Source organism: Ursus maritimus, unplaced genomic scaffold (genome assembly GCF_017311325.1).
Source record: "Ursus maritimus isolate PB19 unplaced genomic scaffold, ASM1731132v1 scaffold_18, whole genome shotgun sequence".
Classification (NCBI taxonomy): Eukaryota; Metazoa; Chordata; class Mammalia; order Carnivora; family Ursidae; genus Ursus; species Ursus maritimus.
Genome location: NW_024424230.1, coordinates 56,082,019 through 56,094,279, shown reverse-complemented (window position 1 = coordinate 56,094,279; position 12,261 = coordinate 56,082,019). Strand labels below are relative to the sequence as shown.

The 12,261-nt window shown below is 45.9% G+C and overlaps 1 protein-coding gene across 1 annotated transcript; it reads right to left on the bottom strand.

The window, feature by feature from the left end:
- Positions 1-6,482: 6,482 nt before the first annotated feature.
- LOC121103230 (microtubule cross-linking factor 1-like) lies at positions 6,483-8,308 on the bottom strand. Its single transcript, XM_040632385.1, has 3 exons — positions 8,018-8,308; positions 6,620-6,817; positions 6,483-6,521 (listed from the first exon to the last, which is right to left on the bottom strand). The coding sequence occupies exons 1-3, from the start codon at positions 8,246-8,248 to the stop codon at positions 6,483-6,485; spliced, it is 468 nt and encodes a 155-aa protein (XP_040488319.1). The 5' UTR covers positions 8,249-8,308.
- Between the last annotated feature and the right edge of the window lie 3,953 nt (positions 8,309-12,261).

Genomic DNA, 12,261 nt, shown 5'->3' with positions numbered 1-12,261 from the left:
TTAGAAAAGAGAAACTCCTTAACTGAGATTTATTACTGAAAACTCCCCAGTTTTCCCTGTCAGTTGTCTGGAGTTCTAATATTAGATGTGGTGGACTTTCCATGGGGTAGAAAGGCCTATTTGTTAACATTTATGGCTCTTTGGTTTTTCTCCTCCTGACCATCAATTTTTACTTTAATAGCTCTGAGACTAAAGCCAATAAGAGTACAATCCAGTTAACATTAGAAAGATTCAGCAGCTAGAAAGCCTTCTAAAAATCCTACACGTTCCTTCTAACCACCAGAATATAAGTAAATTACCACTACACTCAAAGAGGTGCTCAAGATATGTGTACGACTGTAATAAATGTCGAACAGTTTCTTTTAACTCTGCACCAAAAGTATTTAAAAATAATGTAAATGCACGTCTTCTTGAGGACAGGGTTTGTGTGAAAAAAAGTTACATTTTATAGTAGATTCATTTGGCATTTTTATCTTTGGATTTTAAACTTTTAAAAAATCACTACTTTTTAAGTCAAAGTATTTTAAGCATGAAGTAATGGGAATAATTTTGATCTAGTCTCTGAGTAGTCATCTAATTCTCACTGAAGAAAAAGCAGAAAACCATATAATCGATTCTTGTATGTGATCCATCTCTCTCTAAAAAGCCCACTTTGTGAATGTCGTCAGCCTGCGGGGTTCTTAGCCCCACCCCAAATGGCTCTGATAACTTCAGGACCAGAGTTCGTGGTCCTCGGAAGCAGGAATTCACAGAACAGTCCTTTTGCAGACTGAAATTTTGGTTCCTCTGGAAATAAGTACTTTCTGGCATTAGCAAATATCAGGTTAAATAAAATTAAGCCTTAATGTTTTCATGCACATTTGGGTCAAAGTAATCAACACAATGTGCTATTGTACCAGCATAATATTAATCATCACAGAATGAGTTCAAAAATTGCTCTGGGATGAAGGTGGCCAAAGAGAGCAAGAGAGCCCACGGAATGGATGTTACTGGTACTTGTTATGATAATCACCCAGGAGCAGCACGTGACATGGCAAGAAGCCAGACTAGCTCTCCGCCACTGGTGTACAATCCCGAGACCGGATGTCCAAACAAAAACTTCTGAAGACCCAGATGGGAAGGATGCTTCTAAACTTATTCATGTACAAAAAGCCCAGTGATGAAAAGTAATACTGACTGTCTCTAACAGAGGGTGCCAGATCAGGTGTGCCGGTCACTCACGCGCATGGTCTCCTTTGCGTCCCACACCGATCCTGGGTGCGCACCATCCCGTGTCCCGTGTGACAGAGGAGGGGCTAGAGCACGTGGCAACACGGCAACCGCCAGGCTCTCCCTGCGAGGAAGGGCAACGCGGACTGTGCTCCGGGTTTGTCCATCTGAGGCTGGACAACCTGGACCAACGTATCGAAATTCTGACATTATACTCTACCCAGGTTTTGCTTTTTTAGAATTTTGCCCAAGAGTAGCCACCTCATCTCTGGAAACAAATTCTATCACCCAGATCAATGGAAATAATTTAACGAGCCATCCTGAAAGAACGCCTAAAAGTTACTTGTCTCATTTTTCTCCCTGTGGGGGCCCTTGCTGCAATGTTTTGGGTAAAAAGATGACCCTAATTGGGACGTCTGGGTGACTCAGTCAGTTAAGTGTCTGCCTTCGGCTCGGGTCGTGATCCCAGGGTCCTGGGATCGAGTCCTGCCTCGGGCTCCCTGCTCTAATTAAGAATGGAATCAAGATTCTCTGGGCCATTTAGAGGTCTTTGGGTCAAAGTTTTCTTGGATACAGAATTTTCTGAATCTTTTGTGCCAGGGGCCCAATTATGCAACCTTTTAGTTTATAGGTCTGTTAAGTATAGGTCAATTTTGATCAAAAAGACCAATTTTTCAACCTCTTCAAGATCAGCCAGTTGGTTTTCTTACAAAGAAGCAAGATAAAATGGTCCTACCATTTCCTTTTCCTCAGGCTAAGGGTATTTCAACTCTTTCAAGTTCATCTCTCTTGGGAAATGCTTACAATAATCCCAAAATTGGAATCAGGAGCTTGACTGTGCTATAAAGTGCTAAACTTTATAACAGGTTCAAGGTTGGGCTTCAGCCAATAAGACTGCTACCCCAATACACAATAAATATTATTAATAGAAAGTAACAAGGAAGTTTCTGGGAAAGATAACACACCAAGATATTTGTGATACAATGCCAGCTATTTGATCAAATCATTCTTGCCTAAGATTTCTAAGATAGTGTGTTTCATAATTCTGTGAAAGAGCTAAACTACCAGCAGCCACTTTGCTTATATCAAAGCCATTAATTTCGGAGATGGGTTTAATCTAAAGTTGGAACAGATATACTGACATGGCTGCTATGGGCTGACCACAGAAAGCCAGATGGCCTCTACTTCCTATTCATCCAGGCTAGCAGACATAGGCAGGGGTTCCAGAATGCCATGGTAGCTGCCCCTGATCCCCAACACAGGCATAGTTCCTATTTCATACTTAAAAAGAGGGGGACCTCACATCCTAGTCAATAAAGTAACTCCTCTACCAGCAAGAGTCCCAAGATAAGTCCTTAACTGTGAGATCAGACTGAAAGGATACATCCAGCAACATTTTAATAAATAAGCCATTTGTCATTCTTGCTTTCATTGTTCCATTCAGATTAATTTTAAGATTCTTTTCTAAAACTACTATCCTCCCACAGATAAAAGAGAATGAGTCACTGAAGACTGGCCATGAAAATCCCTGGTAGAGGGTTAGAGATAAGAGATTCATTTATGTACAAAAATCATCTGTCCTTTGGATGAGAATATGCCAGGTGATCCGGGCCATGAAGGCTCTGCGGGGCTGGTCACCGTAATTTTCAGAGAGCTTCCCGAGAATAAACGTGGGCTTGTGAAAGAAGTGATGGACATATATTTAGTAAGTTATAATGCAGGTTTATCAGCCGAAGGCTTCAAAGAAACCAGGGCAGGTGTGATGAAAATCAAGGGGCCAGATGGGAAGAAATCACTTATGAGTGAGGTATAGGGTTTACTGCGGACGGTGGCTGGCGCTGGGAGGTGGGGCAGGGGCCGAGAGAGTCCTTTCCTGAGTATCCTTGAGTACTTGTGGCTCTTCATTCCTGTGCCCATCCTATTTGCACAATAACAGGAATAAACAAAAACACACAGCCAACATAAAGTGTTTCATAATTATAAGCTCTGGTCTGGTCTGTTTATAGACAGTTGCATATCTCCTAGGTGAGGTTATAAATTTTCAGAGTCTGAAAAATGAATCGTGGTACAACATAAATATTGGAGGTAAAACTGATCCAGGTTCAAGAGGAGAGCTTCCTTATTTAAAAAAAAAAAAAAAAAAAAGGAGAGAGAAAGAAAGAAAGAAAAAGAGTCGGAGCAGATCACAGTTCTGATATATAGGTCTTGTCTGGCAGAGGTGCTCTTTCTGGAAGTTTCTGCATCTTGGGCAAAGCAGAAAGGTGGGCACCAAGGTGAGTCGACATCTGGGAGGCCCAGGGAGCCAAAGGCACCCTGTCTACAGGAGAGAGGCTGACTTCTACTGCGGGTGGCTTCTGAAGGCCCTAAGCTCCACACGAGTCCTGCACAAGTGAGTGACAAAGGTCCTGGGGAACAGATTATACTCGGTCCTGAAGCTGGGTCCTGAGGGAGACTCTTTAGTGACCATCTGTAGTTGAAGACCAACACGAAACATAATTTCATTAGCTCTTGCTCTGAATTTTTTTTTTTTTTTTTTTTTTTTTTTTTTTTTTTTAAAGATTTTATTTATTTATGTGACAGAGAGACAGCCAGCGAGAGAGGGAACACAGCAGGCGAGTGAGAGAGGAAGAAGCAGGCTCCCAGCAGAGGAGCCCGATGTGGGACTCGATCCCGGAACGCCGGGATCACGCCCTGAGCCGAAGGCAGACGCTTTAACGACTGCGCTACCCAGGCGCCCCTCTTGCTCTGAATTTTAAATTAGGTTCTCTATATTTACACTTAGATGCTTTAATAAAGAATATTATGTCCCATCCCTGGATGAAAAAGTAACTTCTCTTGGAATAAATTAATCTAATTCACAGACAATTAGCTAGTTGGAACCACAGGGCCATAATTCTGGCACTATTAGCCACCTCGCATTAAAAATCTTGATTTCAGGAACTACTAGTAAGCATAAAATGCATATGTAGCCTTAGGTCTCAAAAGCTTAACGTCGTGGCCAGCATCCTGGAGCTCAGGGAGAGCTATACAATAAGCCCTCGCATATTTTCCAGCTCTTCCAGAAGGCCGGGCAAACTGAAAGGGCTTTCTGTTCTCGAGGACAATCAGGTCGCTGCCCCTAGATCACTAGTCCTGTAACTAAAAACCAGTCAACGGGGAACATTCACACAGCCAAACATTTTCCAACCTGATAATTTTTTATGAACTATTCTCAAGGTTGACTTGATCTACACACATTTTTTTTCAACCTCTTGACAAGGATACATTTTGCCATCCTCTGTGTTCAACTGTGAGAACGTTCACTATGATACAAAGCAAAGACCAAGGCCTGGGAAACAGTGTCTCTTGCGAAGTTAGGCCACGTCGCCCATTCTGCTTATCACCTTGGCAGGTTCTCAGAGTTGCTGAAAAGGGTGCGGCTCTCTAGGACACGTTCCTGCTCCTGCGGGCCAGCTGCCGAGCTCACACCCACACCACGAAAGGGCAGGCAAATCTGCTAACTGAGAATGGTCACTCCCAGGCAGCCAGCTGTCGTACAGTAGAGTGCATTCATCTTCTGTCCTCGGATGGACGGCATCGTGCACTTAACTCCTACAGACAGACGGGGCCATGAACGGCAGCCCGGATCCTGCCCGTCCGCACCCTGTCCTGCAGGCCCCCCGTGTGCCTCGACCGCACACCGTACAAAGTGGAATCTCATGGCTCCCACCTCCACTTTCAAGGGACCAGTGAAAAAGTCAGCTTTGGAAGGAGGCGAAGAGACATGACGTTACAATACACTGAATGTGAGTTTCCAGCTGAGCGACTTCACCTTATTTTCCACCCCCAGGGTAACATTTTCCATGAGAACTGGTTAGAAAACCAGATGTGTTACATTTTTTTCCCTTTTCCTAAGCATCTGGACCCACGGGTGGGAAACACCCAACACGTGACCTGAGACGCAGCAGGTCTGGGGCTAAGTGGCAATCAGCGGATGCTATTTGAGTTAATCACAGATACTTCATAGAACAGAATGACAACATCTCTTTGAAACATACTAAAAGTGGTAGGTTTTCGAGGATTATTTGCAAAGTAGCATTTTATTTTCTAACTAGATCCATTGCTGGAAAACTCATTCCATGAGCTAAAATCTCCCCAGGGACACTGACATAATGACAAACTTCCTAATAAGTGTAATTAAACATTCATTTGAAAGTATAACCTCTTTCTTGAGTCATATTATTCAGGGGAAATGAAGGGAGGATGGGCATGCAGAGAAAACAGCTCTCTAGTTATGAAAATCTGATTTGTCTACGAAAAGAAAGCAGACGGGGGAAAAGACACATATCTCCTAGGCCTGTGCTCAGACATCACGACTTTTCTCATTTGGATCTGAGCCAAAGTTCTGATGACAGCCCTCTCCCACTTGACCCTCTGAGGCTCTAGGCTGAGGGAGGAGCCGCAGCTGTGGAGTCCAGTGCACAGGGAGTGCCCAGAAATGTCGGCGGTCGAGGGGCCACAGCCACGCCCAGGGTCATGTGCACTTCGGGTCCAACCTGTCCTGCCCTCTCACCCCAGGGTCAAGGGTCTAGGGTTTGCGGCCTCTGGCTCTGCCCTGCAGAACCCTCAAAGAAGCAACATAGGATCAGAAAAAGACTCAGACCAGAAAGTCTGGGAGCAAAGAAGCTTTAACACTGGGTACCTCCTAGGGTCTCAGCATTCCAAACCCAACACAGCAGCTGTTGTGTAGAGAAGCGCAAAAAAGTCTGGCTGGCATCAATAGCATCTTTTGGTTTATTAAGCAGGGGCTATCTGCTTAATAATTAATAAATGTGGCATTTGGCAACATTAATAATTATTTCCTATTATACACTGAAATCCCATCTCCATATATGCTTTTAATTTTTTTAAGTGTCATCAAATATTTTTATTTCAAGTGGCCCAATAAGAACCTAAAACACTTTATACATGTTTAGGATTTTAAAAAATACTTTTTCTTTCCTCCTTATGCATTATGTTGCCAAATTTGTGATGCTGCTGATGCCCCTTCAGGTCAACGTCAACAAAAAAGCCCTGTACCTTCTCTCTCCGGCCACAAGGACTCCATAATGTCTCTTTCGTGGAAGCCCGGTCAACCTTTGTAGAGCCATGGATCCCTCCACACACCAGTCTACATCTTCCCCCTCTCCTTCTCAGGTACGTTTGCTGGCCCCTCCAGCTGATCTGATCCGACTATGCCCCTTATTTATACGTGTAAGCCAAAGGAACCAGTGGGCTGACACTGAAATAAAGTCTTAATGACATGACCACAGGCGGTCAGAGTTTTCAACTCCCTGAACACCAGCATATAAAATAAGACGACATGGACATAGACTAGGAGTCGCCTCTCCCAGGTGTGGGTAGAAAGAGGGGCTGGGACCTCGGCACCCACCTGCCTGTGGAACTGTCCCCCGTGCGCAGGCTGCAGCCTCGATCCATGGTCACCAATCTGCACAGGGGAGTGTGGAGAATGCTCTCCCATCGAAAAGCTGCAGCCTGGACCATTGTCATCTCGGTCTGGGCTGTCCCCCTTCAGGTCCCCCTGAACTCCAAGCTCACCGAACCTGGGGAGGGTCTCTGGATGCTCGCTCTGAAAACAGCAGGAGACAATGATCACAGCTCCACCTGAATCCTTTGCTGTACAGCCTGCTTTTTATTGTTGGAGGGTAATTCTCCATTTTATGGCTTATCAAGTCCTGACTTCTCAGGCCTTTCCTGAATATGCTCATTTAGCCCATTTCACTCACTGGCCACCTTCTTCATAGAAACAGCACACAGTGGGTACCCAATGGGTCAGAAAAGATTAGAAATTTTACTGTTTGTACGTTATTTTGATAATGAAAAATTTTACGATTTATACATTATTATTGATTACAGGTATGGTTTTATAAGCTAGAGGATCAGCGGGAAACTTCACAACCACTTCTAGGCTTTGCTTAATGATGGTTTTCTATGTCAAGGCTCTTTGGAAGCAGGCTGAATTAATTTTGGAAGACTTTCTTTCCTCCCTGAAGAAAGAGAATCAATTTATCTTCCCCTTCATAGGAGGACTTAAAATTACATACAGTGAAAAGCACATGAAAAGTCTTTGGGAGCTAAAGGGAAACCCATATCTATGATGTCCCGAAACAGCTGACGAAGGAGCGGGGGTGCGGATGCCCAGCACACAGCCAGCAGCAGTGGCCAGAAGGCAAGGCCCGAAGGAGCCTGCAGAGCTGGAGGCCCCGTGGACTGAATCAATCAGAATCACTCAGAAAGCAAAGGACTCTGTTCTGGGTCTGCGATGCATCTGGGAGAGGAGGCACAAGCGGGAGCACATACACAAATTTCAGAGGTGGCAAAACTCTGCCCATCTGGAGCCTAGCAGAGACCCTTATCAACCCGCACGGGCAGAACGGGCTCTAGCATTTAGGAACAAAAACTGAAATGGAAGGGAGAGAGGAAGATTCAGAACCGGGTCTGACAAACCAGCAAGGCAGCCCGAGAGACGCACGGGACCTCAGGGTGACAACTTGCGTGAACTCAAAGGTCAGCAATGGAAGAAATGGCAGCACAACCTCCACGCAGAGACGAGGACTCTGCAAACGAGGCCACGGGACAGCACAGAATTCCTGGTCTAATACAGAACTGGACAACCTGCTGCATTTTCCATCCTGGCTCGGGCTTGATAAAATCCTCTGAAAGAGCAGAACGTGACTTTGTGTGTAGGGCGCAGAGGGACAGCAGTGCCTGGGGGCAGGAACAAAGCGGACACGAATCGAATGGATTCCGTGTGGGGGTGGGGAGGTACCTCAGTGAAATCCTCGCCTTCCTCCTCCATCTGCTTCCCTTGCCGCCAGTGCTTTAGCAGCCACCTGAGTTTGACGTAGAACAGGAAAATGTTCTGCTTCAAGGACCGGAGCTCCTGCTGCAGCAGATTCCTCTCGTCGCTCCAGGTTCGCTCATGGAGGGTGTTCTGCAAAGCCAGGCTGTGCATTTCCAGCTCTTTCCACCTCAAGGCATAGAGGTGTTCCTCCTCCATCTTGAATGGAAAGAGAGACAAGGGTGTGACAGCGGCTATTCCAATCTGCCACCCAAACCAAACCAAGTCTTGGCAAAATGCCATTCAGTCTTGAGCATGTGGCACCTAGGACGGGAACAGAAGCCCCCAAAGTTCAGGAAACTCCTTGAGACGTGTACTCTTTAGAAAACCTCAAGGGTTTTCTGATTCAGAAGGAAACACTATTTCAAACCAAGGTGTTATCATCAATTCTCATTGTCAAGTCTCTCGTGGTGTTTCTGGAGGTCTCTAAGCTTCTTCAGGAAAACTGTTTCTCGGATGCACTGCTTACAGCTGACTCCCATGCAGGTTCCCCTTGCCCTCTGTTTGTGGGCTTGCAAAAGGCACACTGCAATTGTAAGGGGGGGGTGTTAAGTGGAAACTCTTCCCCTCGGCTTCCTGAGCCTTCTGGTGTGCACAGCCCCCAGCAGAAAGAGGAGACAGCAAGCTGATGGAGAGGCCCACAGAGAGCGGGAGAGCGAGGTGGGGGGGGGGGCAGGGATTCTCCCGGACACAAGGTCCTCTGCCAGGTATGGTGGGGGGCAAACAGGAAAGTAAGTTGAGAACTTACTTCCACACTTAGGACTCCACATTCCTATTGGCCACGAGTAACTCTCAGGGAAATAAAGCATTGCTAAAAAGAAGTCTTTTCCATTTCTATGCTAAGTTCCTGCTTTTCAACATGGGTACAGGCACTCTTCCAAGCAATAAACAATGATTATGTGGATAATGACTAAGCAAAGGGGTGTGAATAAAATCTTATCGCACAGATAAGGGCACAAGAATAATATCAATAGTAGCTAAATGAAAGCTTTCTGTTCCACAGACTGGAAAAAAAAAGGGGGTTCGAATACCAGCCTTGTAGCTATCAGCTGTCCTCTCCTGATTTAACACTCCCTCTTGGCCAAACACCAAGGCATTGAGTTTTGTTTTGTCTTATTTTCCTAAAGTACTCGATTAATGCTCAGAAACCACGGGGATGTGGCTATGGCTGCCTGCGGTCGACACCAGTACGTCCTACGTGCCAATGCCAGTGAAGACGGAGAGGCAGCTCTGAGAAGATCCCGGGTCTGCACAGAGACCCGCATGGCCACCGTCATAATACCAGATCTTTTTTTGCACTTCAAGCTGAGAGAACACAAAATAGTGGTGGTTTAATTCACCATCTCGGCAGCCCTCAGAGTCTCACAGGTTCTCTTCCCCGTGGGCACAAGAGCAGGACGAGCGGGGTGAGAGGGGCAACCTACCATACTGGAAATCCAGCTTTCCAATTTACTTGCAATATTATGTTAGGCCATCAGCTGCCTGGGAAGGTTTCAGCTTCCTCAGTGGCAAAAGGAAGCTACCACAAGATGTGCAGAGCGCCTAGCTCATGGCAGGTACGCCAGAAACCCTCGAGTGTTAGTTGGCGGAGGCGCAGTGCTGGGAGGGGATGCTCTCTTGTCCTCTCATCTGCAGCCTCCTGGAAATGTTCCTTCCAGACCAGCTCTGAACATCCCAAGGGCCAGAGTTGGTCCTCTTCCCTCTGATATGTTAGGGAACACCGACCCTTTCCCTCTGAACAAGCCTGGATGACCTCTCACCCCCTCCAAACAGGGTCTGGAGCCTCGTCTTCAACACACTCTTTTGTCCTGAATCCAAGTACTAGACACACCTGGGACCCTGCTATTTTGCTATTAGCATCTCCAGGGATAAACTCACTTCTCAAACATGATCTTTGGTGCAGAAAAAAAAAAAAAAAAAGGTTAAATTATTTAGGAAATGAGTACCCGTGTCTGTGAATCCCTTCTCCTAGCAACTCTGGGAAAGGATTTAACAGATAGTGGTTAATTAGCCAGTAACAGGTTATTCTAAAATAAGTTAGAAGAGTTAATAAGGCCTCAGCTCAATTACTGGAAGTTTTCTGAAGACAACCGTTTAGGGTGAGTTGTTGATATTTCGTATCAGAAAATTCACCTAACATTGAGAAAGCTTGCAAATCTGTGGGACAACAAAAGTTATGGACACATTTCCCTGTCCAGGTGTGTTAAGGTCCCTATGTGATTTTCCTTTGCTGGCGACGGCTGCAGGAAAATGTAGGTCAGAAGTTAGGAAGAACTTCCCGAGACCACAATGTAAACAGTGAAAAGCATGTCTGAGAGGAGAAAGACGGACAGCTCTCTGTATGAGACGTCCGAGGGGCAGCTCAACTGGATGAGCCTCCAGGAGTCCGGGAGTCCAGGAGCCTGCGCCTGACAGACAGCTCTCTCTCAAATACATCCTGTCATCTGTCTCCAAGGGGCTCCGCGCTCAGAGCCCTGGTTGTGCTGAAATTGGGTTACATATTTACCTTCCGAATCTTGTTTGTAAATTTCTCTGTCTCCTCTTGATGCAGTCTGGTCGCCTGCGCAAGCTGACCCTGCAGCTCCTCTAGCGATACACTCTGTTCAGGTAAAACAGGGGGGCCCCTGAGCTGATCGGTGGGATAAAGGAAGGGGTTTAGTGGAAGTGAGAACTCTGCCTGACGGGAAGACGCAGGACAGACATCTGCACAAGCCAGGGACACACACGGAGCGACACAGCACGGGTGGGCGCTGCAACGGTGGGGTGGGTCCTGTGGCAACTCCCCTGAGGTCCTGCCCGGGGCTCTGGGGTGGTCTGCGAGTGGCAACCCCAACCGCACTCATCTCCCACCTGGGAGACAGGTGCGCAGTGGTGCCTGTGGCTCGAGCTTGGACCACCACAGTCCCCACTACCCAGGCTGAGAGCAGGGAGCCAGGGTGAGCCAGAGGTGGCGTGGCCAGCTCACACGAGTCTGTCTCTGAGATTCATCGCCCGAGTTCATTCCAGGTTACAGCATTCATTTGCTCAGAGGCTTCTTAGTAGAGATTTTCCTGCCCCATCGAGAGTGCCTTTGTTTCCTCTGGGCAGTCCTACCCTGGGCACTCGGGATAAGCGGGGTGGGGTGCCTTCGGGGACCAGAAACATCCTTTCAGTTGCACACATTGCCTAAGACAAACTGCACAAAGATCTGCCTATTACATTTTAGGTTAAAAATAGTTACGGGAATCCTTTCTTATGCCCTTTCTTGGTAAAGTCTACCTATTGGTAAAAGCCTGTCTTTGTGCCTTTTATGTCCAATGATTGGGAAGTCAGAGCTATTATGTTTTAAATAAAGTATATTTTTTAAGAAATGGAAACGGTTATATTTAAAAACCTCAGGCATCGTTAAAACTGAAGCACGATGTTTTACCCACTTGTTTATGCTACTTGAAGACAGGGGTTCATAAATCTGGGAACTGGAATGGATTGTTGTAATAAAAATAGGTGTCATCCTACTGGTTCAGTCTGATGAGCCAATCTGTGCTTTCTCACAGAGGATACTGTTCACTCGTCCTAACTGGATGTGACCTGGGTTGTCAGGACTGAAAACCATGCCCCAAGAACAGGAAATGTGTGTGGGGGGCAGATCTCTTCTCTTAGCACGAGGGATGACCGAGAGTTTACAGGAAGGATAGCGACAGAAAATCAGAAACGCTGCGGATTCACCAACTTTTGAGTAACATTTTTGAAAGCTAGAGATTTAAGCTCATCCTACTTTCAAGAAATCAAGTACTGAAAATGTTCATGCCTCTTTGAGTTGCTTGTTACTAGAGATGATTACTATAGACTTTTATATCTACTAGGCTGGGATTCCAGTTCTTTCTGAAAAGAGGGATTTCTCTCCACATTAAATTTATGCCAGTGACTAATTTTTTATTTTTAAGAGAACTACTTTATTGTTTTTTAATATGCGTGGTCTTTTACAGTAATGACTTAATCTTTTCTCCTGTTTGCCTGCCTTTCATAGTTGTGAACACACCTACTTTGTAGTCTCTATCTGATATTCTAGAATCCGAAGGCCTGTCTTGGAGTTGAACCCTGCTGTTGGCCATTAGCTGAGTCTTGCTCCAGGTGTGTGTTTTTGGCTTGTGTGTTCGCAGTTTTGCATTGTGAGTTCATCTTCAGTGGGGAGT